Below are 18712 nucleotides of genomic sequence, written 5' to 3'. Positions count from 1 at the left end.
CTAAGCCCCCATCCCACCACAGCCTCCCCTCCCCCCCCCCTGGGCTCAAACTCACCTGTGCAGGTGCAGGCTGGCAGGCAGTGATGGGTGGATGGGGGTGGGGGGGCAAGCCCTCATTCTACCCCCCTGGGCTCAGACTCACCTGTGCAGGTTGGCCCTGCAGTGATTGGGGGTGGGGGAGTCTAAGCACCCATTCCCCTCCCCCCCCCCCGGGCTCAGACTCACCTGTGCAGGGAGCAGGCTGGCAGGCAGTGATGGGTGAGTGACAAGCCCCCATCCTACCCTTCCCCCCTGGGCTCAGACTCACCTGTGCAGGGGCAGGGGTGCAGGCTGGCCCTGCAGTGATTGGGGGGAGGGGGAGTCTAAGCCCCCATCCCACCACAGCCTCCCCTCCCCCCACTGGGCTCAGACTAACCTGTGCAGGTGCAGGCTGGCAGGCAGTGATGGGTGGGTGGGGGGGGGGGGCAAGCCCCCATCCTACCCTTCCCCCCTGGGCTCAGACTCACCTGTGCAGGGGCAGGGGTGCAGGCTGGCCCTGCAGTGATTGGGGTGGGGGAGTCTAAGCCCACCACAGCCTCCATCCCCACCCCCCCCCCCCCCCTGGGCTCAGACTCACCTGTGCAGGGGTGCAGGCTGGCCCTGCAGTGATTGGGGGGGGGGGAGTCTAAGCCCCCATCCCACCACAGCCTCCCCTCCCCCCCCTGGGCTCAGACTCACCTGTGCAGGTGCAGGCTGGCAGGCAGTGATGGGTGGATGGGGGTGGGGGGGCAAGCCCTCATTCTACCCCCCTGGGCTCAGACTCACCTGTGCAGGTGCAGGGTGCAGGCTGGGCCTGCAGTGATGCAGGAGGGCAGCACAGGTTGCTGGAGGCTGGTGCACGCAGTGAGCAGGTCACCCCTGGTGAGGCAGGGCCCCCTCCGATGCCAGCCCGGGCCCCTCACTGGCAGCCATGGCAGTGCAGGCTCCAGTGTCCTTGCTGCTGCTGTCACTGCACTGCTCTCACTGGAGGCGGGGCGAGGCTGAACCAGCCAATGGGACCACATGATTCTGACATTTAGCGTGTGACTAAGGGCAGCCAATAGGAGCCGGGGATAGTGAGGGGTCTGCGCGTGACTGGAGGTAGCCAATGAAAGCAGATTAAGTTGTCATCAGACAATGAATGGGAAAAACACCGTAAATGCATCGCCATCTTGGGCTGGGATTGCGGCAGCATTCGGCCACGTCATGTCACCATCTTTGGTTGGGATGAAGGCACCATAGTGTTGCAAAACATCGGCCATCCTGGACTGGGGATTCTTTGCGTGCTTTGGCGTACTCTGTCATTTTGGTTTGGGATTGCATGTTTCGCGCATGCGCATTAGACACTTCTTGTGAAACGTAGTCAGCTCTTACATCCACACTTCCGCTTTCTAATACGCAGCTTCCGGTGTGTAGTCTCACTCTTCCGGTTTTCTTGGTTGGAAGCTGCTCCATCCTCTATCGCAGCTGCGGGAAGATGGAGGCGGTGCTGAGCGAGGTGGTGGCGGTGGAAGACCTGCTGGTGAGCGGGCTAGGGGCTGCGGGAGGGGCCCTGCCTGGCGCCAGGCAGGCAGAGACTGTGGCCCTTGGCACCTTCTGGTGATGGCAGTAGTGCCCGGCAGGGACTCGAGCGCTCCCTCGGCTTCTGGGCGCTGTGCAGTGTCATGCAGGGTTATTTGTAGGGCGCCCCGTCCCCGGGGAAGGTGTCCAGGGGGTGAGCATGGCGAGTCCAGCCCGTGGGCTGCAGCCGGTACAAGGACTGGAGATACTTGTGCTCCACGACCATCAGCCGAGCTAGGAATAATATTAGAACCGTGCACATAAGAAAAGATCATATGAGAGCCCACCCTATGCAAGATCAGCAGCCGTGATCACCCCAGGGCAGGAATACCAGCCCTCGTGTGAAAAAGGCTTTTTACATTTTGAATGCCCCTACAAGGGTGATAGATAGCGGCCACATCTGCAGTCCCTTGGCACCAATGTCATATTAGTCATACGTCTCCCAATGCTGTGTAGTTTATGATTGAAATATCAGTTGCAAATATAGTATGGGAATTAGCCGTTTCGAAAAAAACTCACATGTTCATCTTTGAATACTCACTTTTCAATTGCCGCCTGTAGCTCACGAGCTACTTATTGGAGAAGCCTGGTCCAGCCAAACCTAGGGCCTAGTGGGGCTACTCGATAATTCAGGTCTTAAGCTTCTTGCTGAGTTTAAATGAGGAGGCGGCTCTGATGTGCAGGTCCATGTCGTGACATGCATTAGGAGTGATGTAGGACAAAGCTCAACCCCTGGATCTGGTTTTCTGTATCTGTGGTATGTGTGCAAGTGTTGAATCCCGCATGTTCTCTTACAAATATCCATAGCGTGTAGCAGACTCCCAGGCCGGCTTCTTGGTGCTGTGAAATTGTATTGTAATTGCATTTATATAGTGCTTACTACCCCTGACGAAGTGTTGAAGTGCTTTCTCGGCGAGTATCACGCTCCTCCAGAACCCATAAAGGCTTAGTGGTGAATTTAGTATAGTGAAATATGAAAGTAATTTGAGTAGTGGATATTGCTGAGTCCCACATCTCCTCTTGTTGTCCACAGCTCCCAAGTTTCCTGTTCTCCCCATAAGGACCTCAGTCGGCCTCTTGGTGCTGTGGGGTGTAGTACAGAGCCCCACACCTACTCATTATTATCCACAAATTGTAAGAGACTACCAGTGCCCCCTAGAGACCCTCGGCTGGTTCTTAGTGAGCCCGACAGCTCACACTGCAAAGTTCCCATTTACAAAGAAGGGCGCCAAGAACCCTGGGAAAAAAGGCAAAGACTTGCCCTCATGCTGGTTGTCAGCTGCTATCTTGGAGCAGGTGCCAGTCTGCGAGCGGAGACACTTTAGAACTGGGGCAAGGACTTCCATCATTGAGTTATACAATCCTTTTCCATTTCAAATTGTGAAACATGAAGGAAGAGGGCAGTCTGAGCCTCACCAGTGTATGTTAATCTTCACTCTGATCTAGTGCGTAGCTCTAACGCTGTATTGTGCACCCCTATATACCATAGAAATACTGCTCGGGGTTGAACACTTTTGAAATGTGCTGAATTTCATATTTCACAGGGTTGTATCAATAAACAGATCCAGTGTTTAACCGCTTAGCGAGAGTAATCCTAGTGCCGGCCTTTAAAAAGAGCATAACAGTCCTGTTTTAAAGATGTGCCTAAATTACCCACCCCTCGCTTTAGGTGCATCAGTAAATTTGATTAGCAAAGATAGAAGTTTCCAAATATTGCTCAGGATAGAAATGGGATCCAACCATTATTCATTTAGTAAGTATATTTACAGCTGAGGCGACAGCTCGAACTAAGATTAACTGGTTTTCTACTGTGTTGAAGGCCTTATCTTACCTCCAACAGTGCCAAAACATCAATATATGTAAAAGAACCAGATATCCGTGTAAGATTTTAATTGAATCAACCACACAAATTCTTGATGCATTTAGAATGCCATGTGACTGTGGCACAGCTTTTCCCCTAAGTTGTGTTGCAATTTAATTGCACTCACTTTTTCTTCATGTTAACTAACTTGGATTCACGTAACGGTCATTGTTTCAGATCTTTCTCCTTTCGCATGTAATTTACTTGCATTGTTACTAGCCTTGCTCTATAATACGTATACATCCTATGTATTCGTATATGTTACAAATAAATAGTAATTCACGTATCTGCATGCATTCACCCCAGCTAATTATGTTAATCTCAGAGTGACTCTGTTTTCTACGGTATTTATAATACCAACTGTATGTGTGAAGCATTTTTCAAGCTTCTTTAGTCCAGTTTTGCACCAATACGCCTCTGGTAATGTTTTGTTTGCCCTGCTCTGCTTAAATATACAACCATGCTCCACTAGGACATTTTGACGTGTCATGCATATTTATCCGGTTCCCTTTGCTTTTGTTTAGCTTTAACGCTAGCTTTAAGGATAATGTTTTCTAGAGGGTTTTTAACTCTATGCAGGTCACAAGTCGAGAATGCTCACAGAATGTGGTGCTCAACCCATTTCTATATGATTTCGTTGATCACTCCCTGAGAAAAAGTTGTGTACTTTCAGATGTATGTATACTTGGTGCATGCACAAATTAGCTACAATATACCTTCATGTTGATTGCACGAAGGCATGGTTTGCTTGAGAAAATGCATTTGTGCGCCTGTAGAGAAAGCAGCACACCATGCCTCAAGGTCTCACAGTGATTTCTTGGTGACTCTTAACACCATCACACTGATGCAGATACTAATACAGTACTCGTTGGAGTACACTGGATTCAGTAATGCCCCTCAGTTTACTCTGAGAACTCTTGCTAGACGTCCTCATGCACTAACCCACTACACAGCACTGCATTCTAGGAGCATTAACCCACCAGACTACATCATAAGGTCACTAAACTACTGTACTATAAAGGGACTGCACATATATTTATTGGCATTACCACTCCACACTGTACCTGAGGGCACGAATACCACCCCCTGCACATCATTTTTCATCGTTGTCAACACAACTCATTGACACTCTCCAACCATATTTTACAAGCAGTGAACCAGAAAGGTGCACACTGCACTACAGAGATGCAAACTCCTGGCTCCTCCATATCATGCAGTGACTGAGCCACCACACTATATAAAGGAATCGCTAATCCTCCTGTCTTTAAAGAGCGAAACCTGCCAGCTTGCGATGCAGCAAACCGCATCACATGGACAATAGCCCACTACCCTGAATTCTAGTAATACTAAGCCACCATACTGGAATTAAGAGACATTAACCCATAAAACTGCAGCTCTGTCCGCAAGGCTGAGGCCCACCGCACTGCAGCTCTGTCCGCGAGGCTGAGGCCCACCGCACTGCAGACAAGGGCCCCACAATGCAGCACCCTGTCCTATGGACAAAACCCAATTTACTGCACCCTACACATCCTTGCCCATAGTATTTCTTTATAGCCTAGCAGTGCTCAGAAAACACTTTCTCTCCAGTAACAGGCTACCAGAATGCACTGATATGATTCTTTCTGAAATGCTAACTATGTATCCCACAATATTCTTTTTGTTGGTATTCAGAAACCAGTATTCTGCCGTTTTGACCCTAGGGGATGGGGTCTCTGTGGTGGCGGGGATGGGGTCCCTGTGGTGGCGTGATGTTGGCAACTTGCGGAGGGGTTGGCCACAGCCAGGGCCTCTGGACAACTTCTCGGAATGCTCGGCCAAAGGCCAAGTACGTGTTGCCTTCCTTTATGTATGGTAACAAAATATTACCTTACGTTAAAAAAAAAACTTGAACTTAACAGAAAAAACAAAGGTTAAAGTACGTTTATAGTTAGATGAAATGTTCAGTAACAGCGTAACATTAAAAAATCACACATTCACCTGTTATAATTATCTCAAGTAAGGTAACGACAACTCGCACCCTCTCTATGTTCTGTTAATTACCCAACATACTACATCACTCACGAGATCTTCAATGACATCATTGATAATGTCACTGCAACATTTGCAATGGAATTATTGATGAGAACTGTGCATGTGGTATCTGTAAAGAAAGGTGCTCTACTTCTGCATCGATTCTCGTGCAATACTTCATAATGAGCGCAGCAATTAAAATAATTGCCTATTGGATTTGTTGATATTTAATTGTTTTGCGCCTCGGTTTGCTTTAAGGTAGTACCTTCAGTAGTTTAGGTGGATAGTCATTTAGGGTCTTACCCTACTAGGGCCTTGAGTTTTATGTGTGAAGTTTCACCTTTGTTTGGCTACAGGAATCCTATCTATATGCCATGTCTTCTTTTCAGTTTGTTATTGGTTCTGTATGAAGATCTCTGTTCCTGACCTGCTGCTCACCATTCGTGGTCCAATACCGTCTCAATTGCCATTTGATATGTCTGAATCCACCTCTGTTGTTTTTTTTTTTTGGCCCAGGGGCATGACCAAGCTTTGCTATAGGATCAGACTTTGTGCACTTTTTTTAAGGCAAAGGAAGGGTAGGTGATTTTCCAAGATGCGCAGGATGTTGAGTCAATGCCAGAATCTGAACCTGGTTCCCCGTGTTAAAAGGCCAGAAGCTTTTTATGTTATCGATCATTTGCGTTACTTAAACCACACTTGCAGCAGTTGTGTATATGTTCTGTGGTGGTATATCCTGACACATAGTGTGATTGTGTGACTGACAAATTTTTCACTGGAAAATATGGTGTTCATGCAGTGGGTCATTCATCATACGTGACTGATGAATTATCATCACGAGTTGGATATGCTGCCCGGTCTTTCACTTAGAGCACTTTGTGTAGAACGCGTCCTTTTTTGGGTTTACTCTAAAAACGGTATATCTACCTAAGGTTGTTTGTTTTCAGTGGCTGATTGTGCCGAAGGGTGCTGCGAGTCCAGTTGAAGGGGCGATGCCTTATAGAGAGACAGGGACTCACTCGTGGTCTGAAGCTTGAAGAGTCATGTGCTATTGGCCTTCTGCAATCCAAGATGCTCTGAAAATATCTCACCTGGTGGGAGAGGGGCAACGTTTGTTGAGTAGGACAGAGTAAGAATGACCGCAGTCAGGATTTGTTGAACATTTTATTTTAACGTATTAGTGGGCAGTGACCCCGATATTTTATGAGGGAACCTTAGTCCAAGTCGCTGAAGTGCTCAGCCCATCATGCTTAGTTCCTCAAAAGCATTTCATCATGACTGAAAGCCAACAAAGAGTTAAAAGTACTGGGATGACATTACCCCAGGTTCGAGATGGAGCATTCAGAGTGCGGATATTTTGACCGGTTGTAGTTTGTTCAGAAGAAGTTTTAGTGATCGTAGGTAAAGCCTGTTTGTATAATCTAGGTGAGACGGGTGTCTGTCGCTTAAACTTAGTGGGGAAATCTAGGTGCGGCAAGATCCGGCTTTAGAATGCTGAGCATATTGATAGAAGATATCTCCTCTGGATCTATTGGGGTCCTCTGTCTGAGAGAATTCTAGGCTTGCTATTTTCCCCACTGTGTCAATTGAGAGCATGTCTGGCCTAGATCCACACGAAAGTAGGCTGCCTGGTTCGACTAGTGAGGATTTCTCGTTTTGTCCAGATTAAGTTTAAGGTGGTTAGCGGTTATCTAATTATTCATTAAACCAGGTGCAAACTGGAAGCATGGCGTCCCTCTGTTTTTGAAGAAGCTTTAAGATGACCAAAGTACTGGATTCAGAGACCTAGTTTGTGTGTTATGGTCACTGCTCAGAATATGTCAGTACAGACCAAAAAAGAAAGAACAATTTCTTTCTAGAGTCCCCTCACTCACCGGGGTTTCCCCACAGTGACATACTTCATCATTGGGGCCATCCCAGTTCTCTACGAAAAGGGGTGTGCTGCGACTAGCGGACTACGCAGGAGCACTATTGTTGTGAAAAGACTATGTGTGGTGTAAAGTGATGTGGTGGTGGTGGAGTGGGTGTAAGTGAATTAAAAATACCGTGCTAGTGGGCCTCAACCAATTTTATTTAGCTCCTAGATTGGTATATTAAAATGGGGATGACACTGCTATTTAGCCTTTTAATAGGGCTAAATCAGTGTGTGGTCAACATGTTTCAAGCTCCCCAGTCTTTTCGTCAGGACCATACAGGGACCAGCCCCGTATATACCACTCCTATATTCTACTGAATAGGATGAGTAAAAATACCAAAATACTTTTAACGCTGTTAACTTTCAAACACGCGTGTTATACATACGATTGTACTTTCTCGTTGTTTATGTTTATGTATTGTTGCTTAATATCACTTCATGGTCTCTGGTGGGGGCAGGATCACATCATGGAAACATTGTTCCTTAACGGCGAAACCGCACCGTGTTACCTACTCTTTCCCCATATGCAGTCCGGAGGGGAACGAGTAGGTAACACAGTGTGGTTTCGCCGAGTCCGTGTACGATAGTCCTCTCTGAAGATGCTTGATCTTCAGGCGCTGAAGTGCCCTGTAATGAAGGGGACCTGGGAATATTGCCTGAATCAATGAGGCCAACATTCCCACTACCCTGGCAATCGCCCTGAGTGTAACCGTCTGACTGTCTAACAACTTCACAATTTCCCTTTTCAAGTCCCTCAATTTCGCCTGGAGTAGACACAGTTGTGCCGCCTGGGAGTCTATCGTGAACCCCAGGAAGTCTATCGCCTGTGTCGGCACCATCACCGACTTCTTCTGATTGATAACAAAACCTAAGCTTTGAAGCAGCGTTGTCGTCATGACCAAATGCTGCTCGAGCGTGGCCTGGCTCTGTGCCAAGATCAAGATGACGTCTAGGTAAATTATAAGTCTGACCCCTCTCTCTCTGAGGTGTGCCACCACTGGCTTCATCACCTTGGTGAAGCACCAGGGCGCTGAGGAGAGCCCGAAAGGAAGAGCCAAATATTCGTAACACTGGCCTTTCCAGAGAAACTGCAGGAACCTGCGGTGTGGAGGAAAAATTGGTATGGACAGATATGCGTCTTTGAGGTCCAATTGGACCAACCAATCTCCCTCCTGCAACAAATCCGCTAACAGATGGATACCTTCCATTTTGAAATGTTTGTAAGTACGGTATTGGTTGAAATCCTTGAGGTTGAGCACTAACCTGTTGCCACCCCCTTTTCTTCTGAACAATAAAGACGTTGCTGCAGAACCCGCGAGGTCCGCCTAGGCATTGAACAATCGCTCGCTTCTGCAGCAAGTCTGCAATTTCTTCCTCTATGAAACTGAGATCTTGTTGGGGAAAAATGGAGAGTCACTGGAGGAAACGCTTGTGTCGGATGAGAATAAAATTCCAACTGAAACCCTTGAACGGTCTGCAATACCCAAGCATCCGGAGTCCGGGCCTGCCACTGTGGAAGGCAATGTTGTGTGCGACCCCCCCCAAAGGAAGTAGAGAGATATCTTGTACACTCACCTGCACTTTGCTGGGACTTGAAATTCGCCCTGAAACTACCTTTGTTGAAGCGTCTGCGGGACGGGTAAAAGGTACCTCCACAGGTGGAGTCCGAGACTCCTCTTCTGCGACCATAGTCCCCGCGCTGGGAGCCTTGCTGAAAGCTTCGGCCTGACGAACGGCCCCCGCCTCGCCCTGCTGAAAACACCCTGGGTAAGGGCTCTTTTGATAACGCTCTGTGCTTTGTCCAGTGCGGTGAATGTCCCAACATTTTTCGAAACATCCTTGACGAATCGGTCACCGAACAAGTGACCACCAGCCAGCGGACCTGGCTTTGCCTCTGCCAACTCGGCCAGGTTACTGAGGAAATAGAAATTTTACGTGGCCAGTGTGTCCCCTACACGCACCCTATGTATGTACCTATGCCCCATGTATGTCCATGTCGTCATGTAATTCCCTTCTCATGCCTGTAATAATAATGCCTCTGCATTTCCGTCCAATGTTAGCATGTCAGTTATTAGGCCCTCCATGAATGAAACGTTAATTCTGCACTGAGGCCTATGTTGCCAATACATTTACATGGTACACGTTTAAAAGTCGAGATGAACACGTTTTTGTGGCACAGCTAAGCCAGGACCCGAATTCAGGCTCCGAGCCTCCTGATACTCTGAAAGCTGCAGTTTAGTTATGTATCCCTGACCTCTCGCATACTTCCTGCTCAGCCGAGAGGTGCCCAGCCTGGCCTGCCAAGACAGTATTTTGCCTACAGTTATCTGTTCAGCTCCACAGAAATGCATTCCTGTCTAACGAAAGGGGTAAACATATTCCGCCTGCAGAAGATAGGGCCTAGCCTTTCTGTCTCCATCCAAGTGATTTACTGAACCCGTTTCCATAGAAGGCCCATGGCCTCCACGCAATGCACGAAGAAATATATGCACACACTAGCATTTAGTGATGAGCAGCCTTTGCTCGAGCGACCTTTACTTCAGACAATACATCCTCCAAACACAAGATATCAGATATGCCAAGGGTGCAGGTCGTTCTGACATTCCAGACTCTTCTACTAGCACTAAAGTCAGCTCCCCCCAGCTCTCCCCAGTTACACGTCAATTCCACGTCATGACCAGTTTTGCGCGCACAAGTAGGGTAAAGGTTCCTGCTGACCATACAGACCCCCTCTATGCATCCACCCACCTATGACACACCTATGACTCATCAAAGTGAACACCCACATGTACGCCTCCTTGCACGCCTCTTTCACGCCCATGTGCTCTTATCTCTCTTTCACTTGCTCCGCCTTCTCTATCCCAATTCAATGTATGTTTTAACTATATATAATGTATTCTGTGAATAAAGATTCAGATGACGATCCTGATGACGATCCTTAGTGGTGATGGAACCCGATTCTCCAGTAACTCGAGTTATTGCATTAAAGCCCTTCTGAATCGGACACCACGGACTCTGCCTCTCATTATATGCATGATCCTTATTAATGTATGGAAATTATGACAGGGTAATTAATTATTTACCACATTACTGTCCATTCTAAGGAGCAAGGACTTGCGTCTCTCCGAGGAGATCGCACAGTTTGCGTTGCCAATGAGGCAGATAGCGCGCTGGGTCCAGCCTGCCAAAATGTCCGGGTCGACTGGTTTCGCCCTTTCCTTGGCCGCCAAAGCCATCGCTAGTATTTTCGCTAGGGGACCAACAACGTCGAGCATTTTACCTTGTAAGTTACTATGGGGTAACCCAGTATCCCTCAGAACCTGGGCTTTATACACAATATAAACAGTGGTTCTGTTGGGCAGAAGACTGACTGGTATCACAACCCGAGAGCAGAGTGGATTGATGGCGCTGCGAGCGAGAAGGAAACAGGACGTTGAAACGCTACTCTGAGCAGAAGAAAAATCAATAAAAAGAGTCTGCGCCATTGAATCACGAGCTAAGATGCCCATTGGAATAAGAGTACACCGCCATTGAATCGGTGGAAGTCTGGGACTGTGCCATATATCACGCACAGGCACCCCATAGGCGACATCAGTTCTACCTAACCACCATCCCCCCAGTCCTGATGAAGACCCGTTGTGACCCATGAATTAGGCGTCATTAGGGTCGAAACGTCGACAGATAAAGAAGTCCGTGGACCAAGAAGGAATATTTCACAGTAGTGGCATATAGGAATATTTCCAATCGAATACTGTTTTGGCCAACCTTTTTTTTAAAAATTCCAATTGTCCTTTCACTTGTATATATCTCACTGTTTATAGTTTTTCACTGCACTAATATATCACTGTCACTTTATTCTGATGCCCCGTTTTGTAGAATCTGTAAATGTATACATTGAATGCAGGGTTATTATGAATGACATTGAATTCATAAAATAATTATTCTGTACCCTATTGGTTGTTTTGGATTTGCATTTTTTCGTTTGAGCTTGACAAATTGCAATTAGGATAAGACTATGTTTTTGCAAAAGAAATTAATGAAATAATGTCTTCTGCCGAGCATTTTATCTTGGCAACCTCGCCAAGCACGATCCAAGCCACGTTTGGGATCTTTAGAGAATTTCTTCAGGAAGGTGAGCATGCTGGCATCGATCTCCGGAGTCTCTGCCATGTTGTCTGGCAGTTCCGGATGTGGACACTCTGATTTTAAACGATTGCGGACTTCTCTAGAGAAACTTTTCCGCAGGTTTTCGTGGAGATAATCAGACACTGCAGGGGGCGGAATCCAGTCCGAGGACCAGGGATGCACAATGTCTGAGGGATCAAAGGTGAAAGGAGTGATGACCTGCTCTGCCGAAGCTTTGTGTGCAACCTTGGCCTTTTTAGGAGGAGGAGGCAAGGTATCAGTGTCCGTGTTGGTGGTAGTCGTATCCGTATTCACCTGAGCAGGACGCTTAGCTTTCTCGAGTATGTCTCGAGCTCCCGTATACGGTCTGTAACGCCGTCCAAACGATACAGACCGTATACGGGAGCTCGAGACATACTTGATGGTCTCAAGACATACAGGCTTATTTTGCCTATCGTCTTTACAATGAGATTGGTAGACTCTTGAAGACACGAGTGAGGAATAAAATTACGATACCACTCAAAGGTGGATTGCTCCATAGAATTTCCTGATACTCAGCCGCTCTCACATCTGCAAGTGATATCGTTCTTTTGCCCTGAGGAAGTCATTGGGTGATGCCCCTTGACGAAACACGTGTTATCGTTTGGCTGTTGTAAATTATATCAGGACTGTACTGCTGTATCTACAAGTCTTCGAGATCAGCTGGAAGAGAAATAAAATAAGGACTTTTTTCAAACTTGGATATATGGATATGGACTTTCATTGTTTGAATTGATATCATCTGTAAATCAAACAGATACACTCACATACTTTTGTGCTCAGGGAACTCTGCAAAACCAGAAATAGAAGGTGCCAGTGACAGGAACCAGGTCCTGGGGGAGGGGGAGCCAGCGGCAGTGGGGCAGTTAGCACTGAGGGGTGATCAGGGCTGTGAGCGTCTAACAGGTGACGTGTGAGGAGAAGAGTGGGGGCCCAGCAGCTGACCGGGTTTATGAGCAGTAACCTCTAGTTGTTACTCGAGAGGGTCCTAGGCCCTCGGGATGACTGGCAGACTGCTGTGACATGTCAGCTGGTGATGTCATTACACGAGGGAGATGACGCCAGGCTTGAGTCAGCTGTATTTTGATCTGACGAGACTGTGGTCTGCTTGCGTGCTCTGTGCGGTGCGGCCTGTTACCGCAGCCATCCGCCCCCAAGTGCCCACTTTCCAAAGCCTCGTCTCTCTGGAAACCCCTGCCACCATTATTCATTACAAAGAAGGACATGTTAAAGGAGCAGGGTGGCTTTCTCCCCTTTATTTTGATTAATTTTCATTGTGTGGGGGATCTGTGTTGCTACCTAGGCATCGTCCACCCCCACAGAGGTGGCCCTCTTATGAGCTGCTTTGTGTGTGTCTTCATTCACACACATCACATGGTGGAAACGCTGCAGGTTTAGGAAGGATGTTTGTTAGCGAGAGGACGATTACGGAACATACTACTGAAGGGGTGCGCCTATCCCAATTCCCAGATGCATCTCTTATTAGCAGAGATCATCTGTGTTGGTGTTATGCAAGAGTTTAATTTATATTGGTCGTTGTGGCATTCTTGCTGGGGCACAGCAGTGGTTAATTTGTAAAGTAATGAGTGCTGATGCCCAAAGCGCCGCTCTGTGTAGTGTCCTGCTGGATACGTTCTCAGCCAGTCCCTCTCACCCTTGCAACCCCCTCACCCTCACACACCCTCACCCTCTCCCTCACACACCCCCACCCCCCACACCCTCACTGACCCTCACTCACCCTCACCAGCATAGCATAACAAAACATAGCATAGCATTAAAAAAACATAGCATAACAAAAAAAAGCATAGCATAGCAAAACTTAGCATAGCAAAAGACAGCATAACAAAACACAGCATAGCATAACAAATAAAAACATAGGATAGCAAAACCAAACATAGCATAGCATACAGCATCACTCAGCACACCACAGCATCACTCAGGGGCACCACAACATTACTATGCGCTACGACAGCATCACTGAACGCCACAGCATCACTCGTTCGCCATCACAACATCACTCAGCGCCACCAAAGCCTCAATCTGTGCAACCCTTCAACAAAAACTAGTTCAAATATGTTCTCTCAATGTTTCAAGCTTCATTACAAATGTAACAAAAATAAGTTAATATTTCATTTCTGTTCTTGGATTTTCATCACAATAAAATACACTGAACATAATCTTCACAAGTTATTTACAAAAGTATAAGCTATTGCCATTATATATTACAGTAACTTTTATTTATTAAACATTTTTTAAAGCCGTTGTTATTTGTAATACCAATACATGTAAGTCACGTAAATACAACACATATTGCATTACAAATGCTATAGGTGTCACATTTGCGAAAGTTATAACTATTGGCATTGTAAACGACAAAGCTATTAATTTAGCTATTTTCAAAAACAAAACATAAATAACAAATGTGTCAATTACAAGACCACTAGCTCAAACTTTCCTAATGTGAGACCTATTGCATTGCAAATGCTTGTTTAGATCTGGCAGACTGATTCTAGCTGTCGAGTTGTGAAATAACTCCTTTGGACTCTACCAAAAAAGTGCATTGGTCTTCGATCCCGGCCTTTGCTTACCATTGAGTTGCTTTTTATCGTCTGATTTGCTTGTTTCTGGGTGTCGATTGCTTGCCTTTCTCCTCTTGCACTCCTGCCTTGATAACATTTGTGGGCGATGTTAAGTACAGGGATTGCTTAATAAATCTTGTATCTCTGCCAGGAGTGGCCGGTAACATGTAATCTAGCTCTAGTAGAGCGAGAGATTACCGGGGTTGGCACTTGTGGTCTAAGGATCCGCAGTAGCCCAAGACAAGCCTCTTTGCAGATAATGCTACTTGTTCTGTTCAGATGCAGTAGTATGTGCTTCGGTCTCAGTAGGTTGATCATATCGTTGTGGAGATCAAAATGGGAGACAGTGGGTATGAGCTGTAAGTGCGTGCCGCCTGGTCTTTATGGTTGCACTTCTACTTGTAAATATGTCATGTGTGGGAGTGTTGGACATGGCAGTGCAGGTGGAGATGAGACTATATATGCATGCCAGACATTTGTTGGGTCTGTGGATCCTGGGTCGAGCTCGTGTTAGTGAGAGAGTTTTTGGCGCAGGTCGTGCTGTAGGGGTTTTGAGGACTCCTGTGGCTATGGTGGGTGTGCAGAGATGTAGAGGACGTCTCCGAATGTTTGAGACCTCTGTTTGCCATCTGGGGAGAAGGAGAGAGAGCTGTAGTGTGAGGTAGTCCCCTGTGAGACATGGACGGATAGCAGTAAGACACAAAATATTGCAAAGTGAGCTTCAGACCAGAGATTCTCTTCTCTAGGTTGAATATGCCCTCGAAGGCTAGGGATCAGTTGTTTGCAGGCATCCTCTGAGGCAGATAGGGATTCCCACACAAAAATGAGATGACCGAGTATACCCGTAAGAGATTTACTGCAGCGATTGTTGTCCCTTATTTGCTCACAAAAGTTGGTAGCCTGGTGTCCCGTGCTCTCAAGCCAGTACTGGTCATAAGCACTAATGTCCTCTTTATTTACAATTAAAGTTCAATTTGCGGCTTTTCTGATGATTCTATTTTAAACACGAGAGCACACTATTTCACATGTATTTTTGTTTTTAAGAGTGGAGGAAATACAAAATTTCAAATTCAAAAAGCTTTATTCGACAGTAAGTCACAAAAGCACACACAATACCAACAACTATTACCATACACAATAAATAATACATATACTCTACACAAAGTTAAAAAGGTATTTAATTCCATTTAGTTACTGTCGTTTAAAAAGAGCTTTGATAAAATTTATTTATAATGTATTAAAATTAATTCATGAGTAAAAACAATTCTTGAATACAAATAAGACCATATGGCTAGCTAGCAGCAATTGGCAGTAAAGTGTGTGTGCGAATGATCCAAGCCCAACTTAAAAACTTGGCTAATGCAATAGCTATATGTGGAGAACAATCAGATCCTAAAATCCTTAGGGCATCAGAACACCTCCGAGTGCCCAGGGAGGTGCAGATAGGTCTCAACCATTTACGACGTGGGGCGGCATATAAAGGCCATACAAAAAATAAATGAGATGTAGTCTCCGCCATGGTTGGACAATTATGAAAATTTTCATCTGAGCAGGGAGCCCAATTGTAAGTAAATGCTTTAATTGTTAGGGTTCCTATCCTAAATTGAAAATACAATTTTCTATCAAAAGGCCTCTCGATTATGTCCCAGTATGCTTCACAGGACGGCCACGATTTATTGTCTAAAAATCGGCCTGTCAGATTAGTGTTCATACCGGACAAGTAGGATGACATCAGGACCATTTCCCAATATTTTTGCTTCAATAGCTTTTTTGTAGGAAAAACTGCAGTACCTGGATCGTCCCGCAAAGATTTTAAATCCAACTCTACCAAAAGAGACCTTAGTTCATTTAGCCAATGTATTTTATGAAAGCGATCTACAAGAATCACGTTCTTCAAACCCTGGGCATAATGTATAAGTTCAGGGGTGATCCAGATTCGCCTCCAATACAATAGTGGGCGTAGCCTTGCCATATCCACCACATTTTTCCTGCCTAGGTCTAGTAAAAGCGGGGCCTTGGGAGTACTTTGGGGGACACCGATTAAACCAGGTAGAAATTTATTTTCAGCTTATAAAAGATGGCCCAAATTATTGAATCCCCATAACTCTGCTCCATAAAGGGCAGAGCTTATCACTTTGATGTTATATATTTCTAAAACTTGAGTGATTGGTTTAGTGAAGGAGGATTTATGTTTGTTCGATAATACACCTACACGCTGATGGTATTTTAGGATGGTCATATCCATGTGGCTTTTCCAACCCATGTTCTTCTGAACCGTGATGCCTAAATAAGTAAAAGCACCCACCTGCTGTAGGGGGGTGTTATTCAAGTAGATTCTGCCTTTAAAGGGTTTATGCTGGTTGAATGACATAAACTTTGTTTTTGCAGTATTGACCTCAAGCCCACGAGAGAGACAAAATTCCCCAAATGCGTTAACCGCCTTCTGTAGGCCACTCTGGGTCCTGGAGACGATCAAGGTGTTGTCCGCGAACATGAGGACTGGTACACAAACCCCAGCAAGCACAGGAGCATCAGTGGGGGATCTACGGAGATGGTCCACTATCCCGTTGATGTATAATGAAAACAGGGTCGGTGCCAATACACATCCTTGTCGAACACCACGTTCGACTTGAAATGAATCGGTAACCCCACCTGTGCCCCATCTAATCCTTGCAAAGTTATTCTCATGTAGGAGGACGAGGAGCGTCAATAATTCAGGTGCCATCCCCAATTCCCTGAGGACTCGAGTTTGCAGCGAGGGACCAAATCGAAAGCCAATTTCAGGTCGACAAATACCGCATAAAGTGTCCCTTTAGTCAAAACCACATTCCTCCAATATATTGTTATGAGGCGAAAAACTTGATCCATAGAGCTGGTGCAAGGGCGAAAGCCAGCTTGGAATGGAGATAGGATGTTAAATTCCTCTACCCACAACTGGACTTTATTCTGGACTAATCGGCCCATTACATTTTGTGCTGAATCTATTAGGCTGATGGAAATACATAAGTTAGACCTTCTCTTGAGTTTATCCTTTCTGCTACTCGTGAACCGAATGCCAGTAGTTGTACATATTGACAGCACAGGGAAATGCAGGTTGTTTTAATAACTTGTATCTGTAGATACGCACAGCAGGACTACAAACCTAATGTCTTCAAGTGAGGATTATGTTTTTATGGCTAGTGTGCATAAAACCACACCGGGTAACCAGATTTGAGTGCACCTTTATTGGTAAAATGTGCAGATTTACTATTTGCATCTTAATATATTCAGTAGCAAAAAGTAAATATGCTTAAATGCCAATAAAATGAGAAAAATATAAATAAAATCAGAAATGTTAAATTGTGCCATAAAGCTGGGAGCACCGTTCATATTGCTTGCCTTTGTCACTTTGCCCGAAGCTTCGTTCTTCGCAGTGGTCCGGATGGCCTGTAGGAGCGCACTTTGCAGAATCAATAATAAGTATTTTCTTTGCTGCTTCTTGTAGAGATTTGAAAAGAAGTACCAAGGGGAGAAGTCGGCTGGATGTGTGACCAAAAGCACCCAGTTCGAGTACGCCTGGTGTCTGATCAGAAGCAAATACAATGATGACATCAAGAAGGGCACAGAGCTCCTGGAAGGTAAATGGTTTTTCTCTGTAACTTACAATGATTCATGTGACTGATCCTAGCTGTCGAGTTGTGAAATACCTCCTTTGGACTCAGCACACTTTATTGTCTCTATTTCTAACTGGTCCCGAGTCTCGGTGTTAAATGCCTTATGCCAAGGAGGCACAGAGGACTTAGGCTTGCGTTGCCTTTTGACGTCATTGCTGCTAAAAAAAAAAGTAATATGTTCTCCAGTAAAGCATCAGGCTCTACCATAATTGTGTTGGGTCCTCAAGGATGCGTTGCATAATTTTGGGTGGGAAATAGAATTATTTTTTATTTTTTCGTGAAGTAAAGTTAGATTCCATTTAGGGCAAGTAGTCCACTGGGTCTTCTTGTACTCCATGAGGCGTTTGACCACACACAACTTTGTTTTTTCGTGATCGTGACCGTTAGATAAAGATATTGAACGGTATTCTTCCTAGAGCTCCGGGCAGTCACAGGCATGGTTGATTGGAGTTAACATGTGATCCAGTAGGTCAGTGGCTCCAAGATCACACATTCCTTTACACAATAAGTGGCAGAACTACTTTGTCACCTTAGAAACCTTCGTTTACCAGAAAGCTTCTCATTTACTGGAAAGAAAGAGGTTAAGCTCTTTACATCCCACAAGTAATCCAACCTGTCAACTGGAGGGAACGTTAACCTGGTGCCAAATGTCTGCACATTAGTGGATGTTGTCAAACCAGGTAACCATCCAGCAAATGAAATTGCCTCCTTAAAAACAGCTTTATATGCCAGGCCTTCAACTAATTCCACCAAAAAAAATCACCCTGGATAGTTCTGCCCCCACAGTGTTCATACCCCTCGCTTAAACCAACTTGTCCATTGATTCAAGGTTGAACGGTACTAACTTGTTGTTAGAAGGTGGTTCGGACACTAGGGGTCGCCCGGATTTTTCGCTTTTTGAGCACCTAATTGTTGATCTTTTACTGTGGGGGAGCCTCATAATCTGGGACTC

General features: G+C 45.8%; 2 protein-coding genes across 2 annotated transcripts in view; one reads left to right on the top strand and one right to left on the bottom strand.

Annotated features, from left to right (window-relative positions):
- Positions 1-1022, bottom strand: part of LOC147678810 (calcipressin-3-like) — a 70380-nt gene extending 69358 nt beyond the window's left edge. The window contains exon 1 of the mRNA XM_086946267.1: positions 805-1022. The gene's annotated coding sequence lies outside the window, so the exon portion shown is untranslated. The remainder of the gene's footprint in view (positions 1-804) is intronic.
- A 382-nt stretch (positions 1023-1404) lies between these two features.
- FIS1 (fission, mitochondrial 1) overlaps positions 1405-18712 on the top strand; it is a 37289-nt gene continuing 19981 nt past the window's right edge. Inside the window, exons 1-2 of the mRNA XM_086946265.1 lie at positions 1405-1540; positions 17592-17724. Of these exons, the coding sequence (XP_086802391.1) occupies positions 1496-1540; positions 17592-17724 (178 nt within the window). The 5' untranslated portion in view covers positions 1405-1495. The remainder of the gene's footprint in view (positions 1541-17591; positions 17725-18712) is intronic.

The sequence above is a fragment of the Lissotriton vulgaris genome, chromosome 12, assembly GCF_964263255.1.
Source record: "Lissotriton vulgaris chromosome 12, aLisVul1.2, whole genome shotgun sequence".
NCBI lineage: Eukaryota > Metazoa > Chordata > Amphibia > Caudata > Salamandridae > Lissotriton > Lissotriton vulgaris.
The sequence above is the reverse complement of the archived record's forward strand: the minus strand, read 5'-3'. Positions and strand labels throughout refer to the sequence as shown.